Source organism: Littorina saxatilis, linkage group LG5 (genome assembly GCF_037325665.1).
Source record: "Littorina saxatilis isolate snail1 linkage group LG5, US_GU_Lsax_2.0, whole genome shotgun sequence".
In the NCBI taxonomy this organism is placed as follows: Eukaryota; Metazoa; Mollusca; class Gastropoda; order Littorinimorpha; family Littorinidae; genus Littorina; species Littorina saxatilis.
Genome location: NC_090249.1, coordinates 37,330,034 through 37,345,177, shown reverse-complemented (window position 1 = coordinate 37,345,177; position 15,144 = coordinate 37,330,034). Strand labels below are relative to the sequence as shown.

Below are 15,144 nucleotides of genomic sequence, written 5' to 3'. Positions count from 1 at the left end.
TAACTCACTACGTCATCACTCAAATCAAGGTAAGATAGGTCTGTGCGTGGTCTGTGTCACTGTCTGTTATTTGCATGGTTAATGACACAACGGTCAACTCTTTACGTCATCACTCACATCAAGGTAAGATAGTTCTGTGTGTATCAGAGGGTGTCACTGTCTGTTGTCTACATGGTCAACCACACAGCGGTCAACTCGCTACGTCATCTCTAACATCAAGGTAAAACTTGCCTGCTATTATCGATACAAATTCTATGCTTGTAACTTTGTCATGGGTGTGTGATTGGAGGAGAACACTTTTACGTAAAGGTTTTAATTAAGTTCCGCTTTTTACCATGCTTGGTCCTTGATTTTGAGAGGGTAAGCGCAGAGAAATTTGTCATTAAAAAGACTGTCCTACTTCGTTCTGGAGGAAGGATGTCCCAACCACCAAAAACTGTTCTTTTAATTTCATATTTTGTATAAATTTTCTAAAGTAACTTTCATCGACTGTACGATGGTGTTTGCTATTATATATTGCTATTGTTTGTTGCGACATGAAATCACGTTAAATCACATGCCGTTGTGGCATGCTTTGTGATTGTAGACCTACTATGCTCTGCTATGATATGCCGGCTTTTTTGGTGTTTCAGACTCAACGGATCCACTTATCAATCACATAAATTCGTCGGGAACAGATGAGACGTTCGTCAACAGCTCGCAGTATACTCACACACCATATAACTTGTCAGCAGTTGCTGCAGATGAGTCGAGTTTTCAACACACAGAACACAGCTGTCATCAGCTGTCATCTACAACAGAACAAAACAAGGTGATGATTTTTCCCTTTCGTGTTAGAGATGGCAGAGGGTGTAGGAAGAGAGAGTGAGAGAGAAAGAGAGACAGACAGACAGACATAGCCTACAGCCTGATGCAGAGAGACAGAGACAGACATAACAGAACCAGGGACCTATATTTAGATATAGGTCTATGACAGAACCAAGCACTCATCAGCAATTTTGTGCTGTAGAATTATTCAAAGAGATATGATCATGTCATTGTTTTCTCTCTCGTATTATACACATAGTGTACATATAATTATGTGAAAGGAATGGGGCGGGAGTGGGTGGGAGGGAGTGAGAGACACAGACAGACTAACAAATATAGACATACAGCGTAAGAGTAGGCTATATTTTAAACCATAGTTAAAAGGTTGTTGTTGATGGTGCTTCATATCCTACATATGCCTGCTGTGTTGTGTCTATTAAGGACTAGATAGTAGAATGCGATAGCAGTTAGTTAAAAGGTGCAGAGACTCGTATCTTTTATATTAAGCCTCGAGGGTGCTGTTCACCTTTGTCAACAGGATGGACCCTTTGTGTGGGACAAGCAAACGCAGGGCCTGCTCCTCTCCGCGCTCTACCTTGGGTATACCATCATGCAAATTCCCGGTAATTACGTCATCCATCGCCTGGGAGTGAGGCTGATGACAGGGGGGAGCATCGTGGTGATGTCTGTGTGTCACGCCCTTTGTCATCCTGCCGCGTTTCTCTCCCCTTGGGCAGTTCTGGCGCTCAGGATTGTTATGGGACTTAGTACGGTAAGTACATGTTTTTTAATCAAACTGCTTGATTTTTTCACTCTCATAAATACTATTGAACGATTTTTCCCTCTGTTTGCAGTGAGCATAGTCAGTACGCCTGTTAGTATGACTGTAGTATGTTTTGAATGTGTGATTCTTATGTAAATTAATGTATTAATTTATATCTTTTTTTTTATGAGTGTTTGCGAGAGAGAGTTTGAATGAGTGGTGTGATTTTTATTGGAAGTAAATCTTTGTGTACGAGCCAAAAGACACATTTCTGTACGTACCACATTCAGATAATAAAGTTGTATTGAGCAGAATAGAATTACATTAACTTATGAAGTAGGCCTGACGCAAAGGTGGTCTAATTAGACCTAAAGTGGGTGGATTTCAAGGATGTCCTGGATGTGTTTCTCCTGCTTGCAGGAAATGCCGCGCCGGGTGGAGTTCCGTGGTGCTTTCCTCAGATCAGATTGCAGGCCAGGTGACAATTTGCTGCATCCTGACTGAAAAACCCCATAACGTTTCTATAAAAAGTTTGTCCAATTAAAAACTTTCTGACACAATCATTCGATCCCAAGCGCAGAAAAGACGACATTTTATTTTACCTTTATCACATACAATACGTGTAATTGTTTTTTTGCTCATTGACTTAGTTAATATGAATGAACCCTAAAACGGAGGGCCTTAACAGGGGAATGATACAATTGTAGTTTACTGGCAGTTTAACACGTTGCAGGCCACTGTGGTTCCCGCATTTTACGGACTGTGGGGACGATGGGCCCCCAAGGCCGAGCAAGCCACCCTGCTGGGGGTCACGTTTGCCGGGCAGATGGTCGCCTTGGCTGCCGTGTTCCCGCTCTCCGCTCTGCTCTGTGAATATGGATTCTTGGGTGGTTGGCCTTCCGTATTCTACGTCTTTGGTACGTACAGTCGGTATCTCTTTGTGTGTGTATGTGTGTGTGTGTGTGTGTGTGAGAGAGTGTGTGTGTGTGTGTGTGGGGGGGGGGGTTGTTTGCATGTGTTTTGGCCTTGCAGTCTTGTTTCTACTCTTTGCACTGTGGAGTACGGATTGTGGGCCGGTTGGCCATGACCCTCCGTATTCTACGACTTTGGTTGGTATTTGACCCTGTGTGTGTGTCTCTCTCTGTCTCCCTCTCTGTCACCCTCTCTCTCTTTCTCCCCCCCCCCCCCCCCCCCCCATCTCTCTCTCTCTCAACCTTCCGCTGTTTGTCCCTCCTTCTTACCCGGCCTCCCTCTCAACATCTCTCTCTTTCTCAGTGTCTCTGTCTCTGTCTCTGTTTCTGTCTCTCGCGTTCGTTTGCGTGAGAGACAGAGAGAGAGAGACTCATGCAGGAAACAGGAGTCCTACGTTTTGCCCTACGTACGTCCACTTCCTAGGCGGAACATAATTATGTAGCAACTATGTAACAACTAGCATTGAACTCTAATGCTCATGGCCGCACTTGACTCATGGAGATTTCTCGTGAACAATATAGTTATCTGTGCATTCTCCTGCAAAGGGTAAGATTCCCTCAGCCCAGGTGGGCAAGTGTGTAGATCGTGCACTAATTTGTTATTTGTGGCGAGTGTCTAAATCGTTCACTACCTTAATATTTTGGGCGCCCGTTTGAGTTCCTGAACTCAAAAGGGCAAGTGAGTTACCGTGACGATTCTGTGTGTCTAAACTTATTACTACCGTGCACAGGTTCGTGTTCTATGGCAAACTGGAGTTGTGAACCTACGTTTAAAACCCGTGAGAAGAGAAAAGGTGGACTGTGTCTTTAAGGATAGATCTACAACTGTGTGCCAGCCCTGCCGCATAGTGTGTGAGCATAATCGCGCGGCCTTCATCATATTGAGGAATCTTCAAACTAACTTTGTTTACTGTGTTCTACAGCTAAATTCGTGACCTGACTTGGACGTGCTCGCTTCTAATAAGTGCCTCAGGTCGGTCACGCTATAGGGACGGCATTGTGTGTGTCGTGCCCTGAAGCCATTGGCTTATTTTCATCCGCATGGAAAGCGGCTGGTGTTTCGACGATATTATAGTCTGAACACGTGATGCATAATTGAGATTCTACTTCTCTGTGCAAGACTTGTGTTAAGAACCTTTTACAACATTAACTTTGACGGTGAGCTAAATATTTGCATGAACTACTGGCTTTGGGCCGAGTTTGTGAACTGTTCAGTCTCAACTGAATCTCACCAGGGCTGTTCAGCATTAACTGCTTTTAACCTTGTGTCTCCTTGTTTTCTGTGAACATTTTGTTCATCTTGCATTTAAGCTTATATTATCTAGTATCCCGTTGTTTGTTGTGGGATTTGCTTTACCTTGTTCGGTCACCCTTCATTTTTAAGCAACAATTTGTTTCTTTATTTTTGATTGCATACCTTTGTGTGAGCTGCTATCTCATCCTGTATCATCCTGTTCTAAATAGCAACTATAATTATTCTGATTTATCCCGGGAGTGTAAGTGGTGAATGCCACTTAATCCGAATCGTGTGACGCTTTGTCGTGTAGGCCTGAAGTGAAAGCTTGTGTGTCTGAATGTGCATTGTCAGCGCTCGCTTTGTGTTGTGGGAATCTTGACATTTACTTGGAGAAATCCTTGTGCGTTTATGATATACTAGAACTGTTGTCTTGACTGCTCCGGATACTCATATTACCGGATTTTGCTTGCTTTATTATTTACTGCTGTTTGTTACAATATTGCACTTCGTCCTAAGGTCAACAACATCAAACACTGTTCTCAGTATAGGGCATGTAAATATTTATCATTTAGTCAACAAAGTACATGATGTCTGTGTATTGCTGAACCAGCAACCAGAGCTGGTACAGCTCTTCGGTGTAAGTGAAACGCGTCTAGATTCGCGTATCTCAGACAGCCTTGTTAACATTCCGAATTATTCGGTTTTACAACGGGACAATGCACGAGTAGGCCAAACAGGCATCGCTCTTTATGTTCATCAGTCCATTGCTGGGATTGTCAAACGTAGAACTGACCTTGAAGATGAAAATGTTGAATGTATGTGGTTGGAACTAAAACATGACAAATCCTCTCCCTTGCTTATTGGCTATGTGTATCGTAACCATGCTGAAACGTCAAGGTGGATTGATGATTTTGTTTCTATGATGGACAGAGTGAATGAAGGCTCGTGACGAGAATGTTGTATTGCTTGGCGATTTTAACATTAACCTACTCAGGCCTCAAACAACGTGGTGCTCAACCACTGCTCTGTTTGGTCTTCATCAGCTGGTTAAAACCCCTACAAGAGAAACAAATACATCATCAACCCTGATTGATCATATTTACACTGATAGTAAGAATATCGTTGCAAATGCGCAAGTAGTGCATTCCAGTTTTAGTGACCATCATTCTGTTTTTTGCTCGATTTCTCTTAGATTGCCAAAATCACGTCATAAAGGCCACACAACAATCGAATACAGAAGTTTCAAGTATTTTGATGAATCTGCCTTTTTCTTTGACCTTAACCAAGCCCCATTTTATAGCGTATTCAATTGCAGTGACGCAGAGGGCGCTTGCAATATTTTTCACCATATTTTGTGTTCAATAATTGATAAACACGCACCACTACGTCAGCATAGAGTGAAACATCCCCAGCTCCCCCCTTCGTTAACCTCAGACATTATCGAGGCTATGGCGATGCGTGATTATTTTAAAGAGCGCAACATGAAAACAGAATATAAACTGCAAAAAAAATAAAGTTTTGGACACAGTGAGACAAGCAAAGGCAGAATATTTTAATAAACTGATTTCTGAAAAAAAGGATACAGCTACAATCTGGCGAGCAGTGAATGAAATTCTTGATAAATCTAGGAAGGGATCAACCAATTCTCAGTCACAAATATCTCCAAATGATTTTAACAAACACTTCATTTCGCTAGCAGACAACCTAAAATCTTGTCTCAATCAGAATGATTCCCTTGATACGGATGATTGTTTTGAAAAATTAAAAACATTCTGTGGACAAAAGTTGACTCAAACTGACACGTTTTCTATTCCTCCAATCTCAGTGCACGAGGTAGGAAAACTGGTAGAACAAATGGCGAATATTATAAGAAGTCAATGGGTCCAGACAAGATTCCAGTCAAGTTGCTAAAACTTGCTTTACCTTACATTCTCGATTCCCTAACTTATGTTTATAACCTAAGCATACAACAAAACGTGTTCCCTTCTATTTTAAAGTGTGCAAAGGTATTACCACTTCCAAAAAATAAGGATCTTACAGACCCAAACAACTTTAGGCCTATTTCCCTCTTACCTGTTCTATCTAAACCCTTAGAAAAGCACATACAAAAACACCTTCTGTACTGGCATATATGGAACAAATGAATCTGTTTCATCCTTTTCAGTCTGGATTCCGCTCTAATCATTCCTGCCACACCGCCTTAATCTCTTTATGTGAGACTTGGCTGTCAGCAATAAACAAAGCAGAAATAACGGGAGCGTTGTTTTTGGACTTTAAGAAAGCCTTTGACCTAGTAGATCACTCACTTCTACTAAAGAAATTAAAGTGCTATTTAAAAGACGACTCCGCCTGTGCCTTTTTTGAATCGTATCTTTCAAAACGGAAACAGTATGTATCCATTAACTGTACAACTTCGTCAAACGAGTTTGTCAGGAGTGGTGTCCCTCAAGGGTCTGTATTAGGACCTATCTTGTTCTGTATTTATATAAATGATTTACCCCTTCATGTGTCCGATGAAAAAGTTAGATGTGAGTTCTTCGCGGATGACTCTTCTGTTCACACCAGTCAAAAATCTTTGGAATCCGTCAACTCTTCTCTTCAAACAAGTGTGGATGAAATCACTGAGTGGTGCGTTTCTAATGCAATGATCATTCATCCGATTAAAACAAAGAGTATGGTGATAACCACGAGACACAAACACCAATTAAGTCCTTTACAATTACAACTGTCAGTTGGTTCAACTCAAGTGCAGCAAGTTAGGGAACATAGATTATTGGGTGTTACCATTGATCAAGAGTTGAAATGGCAAACTCATTTGAGTAATATTTGCAAACTAGTATCAACAAATTTGTACCTGTTATCAAAATTAAGGCATTACGCAGATTCTGCAGCACTCAAAATGTTCTATTACGCCCACATAATGCCTCATTATAAACTTCGCATCGACACTTTGGGATAACTGCAGTGATGTTCATTTAAAAAGACTCAATTCCCTGCATCGCCGAGCTGCAAAACTTATTCTGCATGATTTGAATAGGTCCACGGATGATAAACTAAAGCTCCTGAATTTCCTCCCCTTGAAAGATCAGTTGACGTTAAACAAGGCTGTGTTCATGTATACAATTCTAAATGACGACTGTCCTAAATATTTGCAATCACATTTCAAACATGCCACAAAAAGATATGGGTCCCAAAAAATCATCCCTCCTATACCTCGCATAGACCTCTACAAATCGAGCTTAGCCTTCTCGGGAGCGTTTCTCTGGAACTCCTTCCCCCAACAGATAAGAAATGCAACTTCAGTGAAAATGTTTAAGAGACAGTCACGTTCACACATCATTCGTGAATGAAATGTCTTGTTCGATTGTTATATTGTTAAACATTGTGTACTAGTGTTAACGGATGTGTAGCTGATCGGAGCAACTTTATTCCCAAATGAAAGGTATAACTATGTCAATGTAATTTTGTAATTTTTCAGTTCTCCTCATGAAATTCCTTAAATGCACATTGTGTTGCATTCCATACAATGTATTTCTGTATTGTATATGATTGAATTTATATTTTTATGTGCGTCTGTCTTTATCATAACTAGTGCTGTGATAATGAGCTTTAGCACTGTTGTGATGGTGTTGACACTATATTTGCCCAATTGAGTCTAACTACCTGATGGCTAATCTACTGTGATACCTGTGATAACTGATGATGATTACTGTGATTGGTTTTATGTGTTTGGTTGGTCTCTTCTTTTGGTAGTGCAATAGCGTTAATTATGGATTGTTGTTATCATCATTTGCATGGGGACTTGTCTGTTAGTCCAAACAGTGATATGGTTATTGTGATATTCTTGGCTGCACTTTAACATGGAATGTATGTATGTATGTATGTATGTATGTATGTATGTATGTATGTATGTATGTATGTATGTATGTATATATGTAGGTATGTATGTAGGTATGTATGTAGGTATGTATGCATGTGTGTCGGTGTGTCAAGTGTGCAAGTAAAAAGGGTATTGTAGTTGTACATATATTACTTTAGATATTTTTTTTGTTATCATGGGTTTTATGAATTTTCTTCTCTTATTCTTTTATAATTATTAATCAATGACCTATATGTGCTGATGACCAATTTAATTTCCTTTGTTGGATCAATAAAGTGTTATGAGTTATGAGTTATGAGTTATGAGTTATGTGTTGTATAAAGGACAGGTTGGAAGAATAGGCTTTGCCTAAAACCTTTATCCTTTTGTAATAAAGTTCTGAGTCTGAGTCTCTCTCTCTCTCTCTCTCTCTCTCTCTCTCTCTCTCTCTCTCTCTCTCTCTCTCTCTCTCTCTCTCTCCCTCTTGAAAATCTGCACATCTGAGCTAGCTCATTGTTCACCGAGAAGACATAGTCCCTGGCCTTACCTCCACTGACCGGCGGTACGTAATAGTTGTGTTTGCCTCGGCTTCAGGGGGTACAACTCTTCCACAACCGAGAACAAAAACCGACAGAGTTATTTTATAATACTGTCCATTTTTGTCGTCCGTCTGCTATCTAGAAGCATCACTCTGCAATTCCAGGCCACAGCTACTTCAATCCACCGGTGCTTTGATACAAGGTCTTGCCAGTGTTCCAGGCGAAAATAATGCGGTTATTTAAAAAAAAAAAAAAAAAATCGACTACCATTTAATTTATATCTTGCAGGCGGAGTGGGCATCGTATGGTCAGCTGTCTGGTTCTTCCTGATGTCCGACTCACCGGAGACTCACCCACGCATCAGTCCCAGTGAGCGCGACTACATTGTGCGCACCAGGGCTTCTGTCACGGACAGGAAACAAAAGGTAAGTCTGTGCTCTACCCCACCCTCTACCAGCTAATCCCAGGTTAGCTTGTACAGTGCCCCCCCCCCCCCCCCCCTCCCCGACCCACCCATCCCTCGCCCCACCCTACCCTTTTAAGACCACCAACAATCTTTAACAGCAGAATCTTTACAAAACAGCAGTCCTTCTTCTTCTTCTTCTTCTTCTTCTTCTTCGTCGTTCACTATCAGCAGTCCTCAATCGGGGGACTTAAAGGGATGTTTCCAATGTATTCTGTGCATGTGTTCCCTCTGACGGCAAATTTCACGTTAAAAAAAAGAGATAATCTTGCAGACGATAATGTTGGTAATTAAATGAAACAGACAGTAATGATACCAACCATGGTGATACTATTGTACCAAAGATATTCTACTGCCTCTCCAATGACAGACTCGCTGATGAAGCTTTCTTGTTTGGCAGCTAGAAGTTCCGTGGGGCAGCATGGTGAAATCTTCGTGTTTCTGGGCAATAGCTGTGGGACACTTTGTCTATGACTATGGATTTTTCCTCATGATCTCAAACCTGCCTATTTTCCTCTACGAAACCATGGGATTTGACATCAAATCGGTAAGACATGCGCAAATTATTGTTTCGGCTTAAGATTTGCATAATTATTTATAATTACAAAAAAAAAGATAATAATAGTCAATCACTTTTCTATAGCATAAGTCCCGATTTACAGCTCCAAGCGCTTTACAATTCCAATAAACACCTCACACACACACACACACACACACACACACACACACATACACACACACACACACACACACACACACACACACACACACACACACACACACACACACACGATATACAAAATACAAGCAAACTAACCAATCATAGCGATAAGAATAAGCACAGTCAACAACAACAAAATTAAGCAAGCAAGCGTACTAAGCACTTACAATAAGAATGCATGATCTCTCTCTCTCTCTCTCTGTGTCTCTGTCTCTGTCTCTGTCTCTCTCTGTCTCTCTCTCTCTCTCTCTCTCGTGCAAGCACGTGAACACACAAGGCATACAAATAATGTACAGGCAGGTGGTAAACTACAGAGTGTGCTGAAAGAGATGTGTTTTCAGCTGGGTTTTGAAGGACGCAAGACTACAGGCATTGCGAACATGATTTGGAAGCGCATTCCATACAGTCGGCATCTGAAATATAAAGGTTCTTTCGCCAAATGTTTTTGTCCTGATCTTTGGGATGCGGAGGAGTTTTTCTGAGGATGATCTGAGGGAACGGGATGGTTCATAGATGCTGAGGGAATTTGACAGGTGGGGGGAGTGAATTATCAAAACGCCTGTACCCTAACACAGCCAACTTGTATTATATCCTGAACGTCACTGGAAGCCAGTGGAGGGAGCTGAGTAGGGAAGTGACGTGGTCTTTCTTTGAGTCTTTTGGAGAATGAGCCTAGCGGCACTGTTCTGTACTTTTTGTAGGCGGTAGAGCTCATCTGAGGGGAGACCAGCAAGCAAAGACTGAGTTACAATAATCAAGACGACTCAGTATTAGAGATGAAACTAAATTAGTTGGACAGTGGCTTGAAATGCCAGGAAAGGTCTTACAGAGGAGGTCTTGCGCAGTTCAAAGAAAAGCGCATTCACAGACCTGGCTGATGTGTTGTTGCATAGTCAGGGTAGAATCCAGGTACACACCTAGGTCCGGCTAATGTGCTTTGAAAAGCGATCTGCGTGCTTCCCCTAAAACTGATCCGGACGTTATAATTTCTTAACTAGAATGGCAACCGTGTGGTTACCATATCAGACTAATTCTGTTCGATTAGCATCCCCCCTCCTTCCTTTCTTACCTTTATTTTTGATTAGTTATTTTATCCTGTTTCTTTCTTTCTTTCTGTCTTCGTTAATTTATTCATCTACATGTTAATTTGTTTGTGAATGTAAAACTGTGGTCTTTGTGTTCTGCTGTGTAGAATGGTGTGATTTCCATGCTGCCGTATATCGCCCTTTTCCTGGTGTTGACCGGGACTGGTTTCCTGTCCGACTGTGTTATCAGACGGCGTTACTTGTCCGTCCTGGCTGCCCGGAAACTCTTCACCATTGCCGGTAAGTTGTTGCCTGGCAACGTTTGCCTTTGGCGTCGTTTGACTCTCTCGTCCTCATGTGTGTGTCTGTGGGAGTGTGTGTATGTGTGTGTGTGTGTGTGTGTGTGTGTGTGTGCGCTCGCGCGCGCGCGCGTGTGTGTGTGTATGTGTGTGTGTGTGTGTGTGTGCGTGTGTGTTGTTCCGATTCCCCTAGTATCATCAAGCTTCATATCTTTCACACAGGCTCACATTCACTATCACTAGTATATATATTTCCTATTCAACGTCCTTTTTCAGCGTACATCACTCCAGCCGTTCTTCTCGTCGTAATGAGTCATCTGCCATGTGACCAGACGGTTGCCTTGGTAACGCTTCTGGTGGTGGCTGTGGGTGTGTCTGGGCTGGCCATCACAGGGGGGTTCTTCCTCAACCCCTATGACATTGCCCCTCGCTATGCCGTCAACATCTGTACCGCTACTAACACCTTGTCCTCGGTGGCTGGCATGCTTAACCCTTATCTCGTGGCGGCTCTTACTGTGGATGTGAGTGCAGGGAAACTACCGTTTTAACACCCACGCATGCCCGCACGCACGCACGCACAAACACACATACCGCTATGCCGTCAACATCTGTACCGCCACTAATACCTTGTCCGGCTTCGGTGGCTGGCATGGTTAACCCTTACCTCGTGGTGGCTCTTACCGCTGATGTGAGTTCAGTGAAAATACTATTTTAACATGTATACACACATATACACGCATGCACGAACGCATGCATGGACGCACGCACACACACACACACGGGTGCGTGCGTGCGTGTGTGTCTGTGTGTGTGTATGTGCATGGCCGTGTGTGTGTTTCTCTTTCTCTCTCTCTCCGTTTTTCTCTCACACACAAACACACACACACACAGACTCTCCCTCTCTTTTTTACTGTCTCTCCCTCATTCTCCGTATCTCACTCTCTCCTATACTCTCTCACACACACACACCCTCTCTCTCAGACTCTCTCTTCCTTTTCTGTGAATGGGTGTGGTCACGTGTATGCATACAGTACCTACATTTAAACATCTCAGATACATAATAAGGCCGACATTGTTTTACTTACACAATTTCTGTCCACAGCAAACTCGAGAGCAGTGGCAGACAGTATTCTACATCACGTCAGGCCTTTACATCATTGGCATCCTTGTCTTCTGTGTGTTTGCCAAGGCGCACGTGCAACCGTGGGCCTGCCCGCCACAACAGGAGATAGAGTGCACAGTCCTCAACAAACCGGACTCACACACTTGATGATAAACCGCAAACTTGTTGTCTTGTGTACACATTTTAAAAAAGCAAACGAGAAAAGTTAGATATTGGAACTTTTAATAATCAGACACAACGAAACATTCGATCACTACTTCGTCGTCCCTTTGGTCTTTAAGCCTAATGTTAATTGGGCGAAGTCGATTCCACAAAGCTCACTCCAAGAAGCTTTGGCACTGAAGTTTTAGTAAAAAGGTTTCGCGCAGATTTCCCGAATTCAACTTCGGACTCAATTAAGCAAAGCCTATTTCTTCTTATTATTCTTCTTGTCGTTCGCTGTTAGATCGTCAGTCCGGACTGCAGGGCGAAACGTGCTGTCCTCTCCAAGTCCTCTTTGGGGCCGTATAGCTTCTTTTGTAGCGCTGTCTCCTCTGGCCCGGTTGTGTCCCTCAGAGCACTGTGGTATTGACAAGCCTGCAGGATGTTCTCTGCTGTCTGATTCTTGCCACACGGACATAGGGGGGAGGGAACTAGCTTAAGCTTTGTGGCCATATAATGGTTTAGTCTGTTATGTCCAGTGCGGAGTCTCAGTAGGACGACTTGTTCTTCACGTTGGAGCAGGTGGTAGTCATCTTTCTCCGCTCTGGTTTTCCTCTTGTTTTTGATGATTGTCTTTTTTTCCTTGTACTAGCAAAGCCTATTTACAGTGGACGGACATACACACATAATGAGACTATAAAAAAAAAGAAAAAAAAAGAACTTGCCCTTGGCTCAGTAAAGGGTAAACTCCTCAATATCAGGATGGCGAGAGTTGAAGACAAAAAAGCTAGCTGTCTTGTGAGTTCTTCTTGTTTTGATATATGCGCAAATGATTATATGGATTTGCATGAGGAAAACACGTTTGCAACCGCCTGGTCAGTCAACACATTTGATTCAGAGACTTTGTGAAAAGCCAAATCTCGGTTGTATGGTTTTCTTTTCAGCTTGTGTTATTTTTTTTGTTTTGTTTTTTGTTTTGTTGGTTTTAATATTTGCAAATATGGAAACGGTCTTTAGAACAGGAGATACATGACCGACTTCCAACAAATCCGACAAAATGATTCAAAACCAAAACTTCGTTTTCGTTTTTAAAACTCGTGTTTATTTTTTGTTTTGATATGTATATATGGGTGCGTCTCAGAATCTCGTCCTCTGTTTGTGACATTATCACCAAAAGTAAAATCTTCCCAGAAAACTTTGATAATACTATTTACACACTTCTCAGGGTGTACCTTTTCAGTCAAGTTAAACAAGAAAAAATATAACATTGCCTTTAGTTTGCCATATATTGAGCATTATTTGGACCATGTGTGCAAAATCACCCGTGTAACATGGAAACAATAAAAGACAACAAAACTGCATTTATAAGGCTGAAAACGACTTTTATTCAGTTATTATTGTTGAATCACAAGCCATTATAGAGTTCAATATGAAATGACTACATGCAAACAACAAAATAATGTTTTTTTCAAAGTTCCATGCATTCGTCAAAATTTCAATACAAAAATAAAAATTAATTAATGATATCCTGATCAGAACATGTTGATTCATGGCATTCATTCAGTCTTATTGACATTTAACCTTCACAATAGCATATATACAAAGATTTGTTGCTCTAAGACAAAATGTTAGAAAGTTATCCCAAAAGAATGCAAAATGGTCACCGATGTAACATGGAAACATCACTTTTGTAACAAAGAAACGGTTATGCTTTTTCCAACAAACTTTACTAAATGAAGCTAATTTTGCAACCAGATTCTTCTTAGGTAAAATGCCAAACACTAAAACAGGAACAGAAAGAAAAAAAGCTGGACAAAATCAAGCAAACTTTGCCCCAAAAAAGAGAAACATTAATGAAATGTTCATCACCGACGTAACTCGGAAACGAACAACCAGACATGTATTATAAGGTTTGACATGAAGAATGCAAATGTTCAAAAGTGGTTCATTCAATTGTTAAGACAATAAACCAAAGGCATTGGTTACATATAGAACAGTTGCCACTTGCAGTTAATTAATTTATTTCAAAAGAAATAATGCCCCCTGGCATTGAAGGTGGGGTCACGAATCATGGTTGCATCAGATGTAGGGACTAAGGAAATATCATCGATCCCTGGAAAGCAATAGTAGTTCCCCTCCGGTTTCCTTCGAAGGAACTTTACCACCAGTTCATCAGGTCGAATCTCTTGCACCTGAAACATGCAAGTACCTGCGATTTCAACCAAAGATTGATGCAATATGTGTACTAGTTTCACTAACATGAATTTTTTTTTATGTCTATCAAGATTTTGATGCATCCACATTCACTGGCTAAAAACAAAATAAAGTAATTATTTTGTTCAGACTTACCATTCCATTGAACATACAACTTTTACAATAAAAGAAAACATTGACACTTACCGTTCCTTTAAATCGATTTCGGAAATTTAATTTTGATCATAATTTTTATATTTTTAATTTTCAGAGCTTGTTTTTAATCCAAATATAACATATTTATATGTTTTTGGAATCAGGAAATGATGTCAAATAAGATGAACGTAAATTTGGATCGTTTTGTAAATAAATAAAAAAATTATTACAATTTTCAGATTTTTAATGGCCAAAGTCATTAATTAATTTTTAAGCCACCAAGCTGAAATGCAATACCGAAGTCCGGCCTTCGTCGAAGATTGCTTTACAAAAATTTCAATCAATTTAATTGAAAAATGAGGGTGTGACAGTGCCGCCTCAACTTTTACAAAAAGCCGGATATGACGTCATCAAAAGTATTTGTCGAAAAAAAGAAAAAAACGTCCGGGAATATCATACCCAGGAACTCTCATGTCAAATTTCATAAAGATCGGTCAAGTAGTTTAGTCTGAATCGCTCTACACACACACACGCACAGACAGACAGACACACACACACACACACATACACCACGACCCTCGTTTCGATTCTCCCTCTATGTTAAAACATTTAGTCAAGTTTTGACTAGGTGAAATCGAAAGAAAAACTATTATTAACAAATGTTTAGCCTAATTTTTCACTTCATAGAATATCATAGCAGCAAAAACTCACCTTTTCTCAAGAACCTTGGGTGTTGATCACTGTCGTAACAAAATCACAGACTTCGGAAACATTCTCGAAATCTTTCTTCGCTGCTGGAAGCTGAACTATTTCTCTCTGTAACTGCGCATGCGTAGTCACCCATACC

The 15,144-nt window shown here is 41.0% G+C and overlaps 1 protein-coding gene and 2 long non-coding RNA genes across 3 annotated transcripts in view; 2 read left to right on the top strand and 1 right to left on the bottom strand.

The window, feature by feature from the left end:
* Positions 1 to 1,580, top strand: part of LOC138967040 (uncharacterized) — a 2,550-nt gene extending 970 nt beyond the window's left edge. Inside the window, exons 2-3 of the long non-coding RNA XR_011455827.1 lie at positions 633 to 811; positions 1,346 to 1,580. This is a non-coding gene — a long non-coding RNA (uncharacterized lncRNA). The remainder of the gene's footprint in view (positions 1 to 632; positions 812 to 1,345) is intronic.
* Positions 1 to 15,144, bottom strand: part of LOC138967042 (uncharacterized) — a 96,846-nt gene that overhangs the window by 5,075 nt on the left and 76,627 nt on the right. The window lies entirely within an intron of this gene.
* On the top strand, positions 1,787 to 13,420 carry LOC138967038 (uncharacterized transporter slc-17.2-like). Its single transcript, XM_070339499.1, has 6 exons — positions 1,787 to 2,487; positions 8,465 to 8,601; positions 9,040 to 9,186; positions 10,553 to 10,685; positions 10,961 to 11,205; positions 11,787 to 13,420. Exons 1-6 carry the CDS (start codon positions 2,397 to 2,399, stop codon positions 11,952 to 11,954), a joined length of 921 nt encoding a protein of 306 aa, XP_070195600.1. The 5' UTR covers positions 1,787 to 2,396; the 3' UTR covers positions 11,955 to 13,420.

Excerpts from the sequence above, each read along its gene's own strand:
- LOC138967038 (XM_070339499.1), top strand. The coding sequence starts at position 2,397 with ATGGTCGCCTTGGCTGCCGTGTTCCCGCTCTCCGCTCTGCTCTGTGAA. Across the intron at positions 9,187-10,552 it reads TGGGATTTGACATCAAATCG|AATGGTGTGATTTCCATGCT; the intron begins GTAAGACATGCG and ends TCTGCTGTGTAG. Across the intron at positions 11,206-11,786 it reads TGGCGGCTCTTACTGTGGAT|CAAACTCGAGAGCAGTGGCA; the intron begins GTGAGTGCAGGG and ends TTCTGTCCACAG.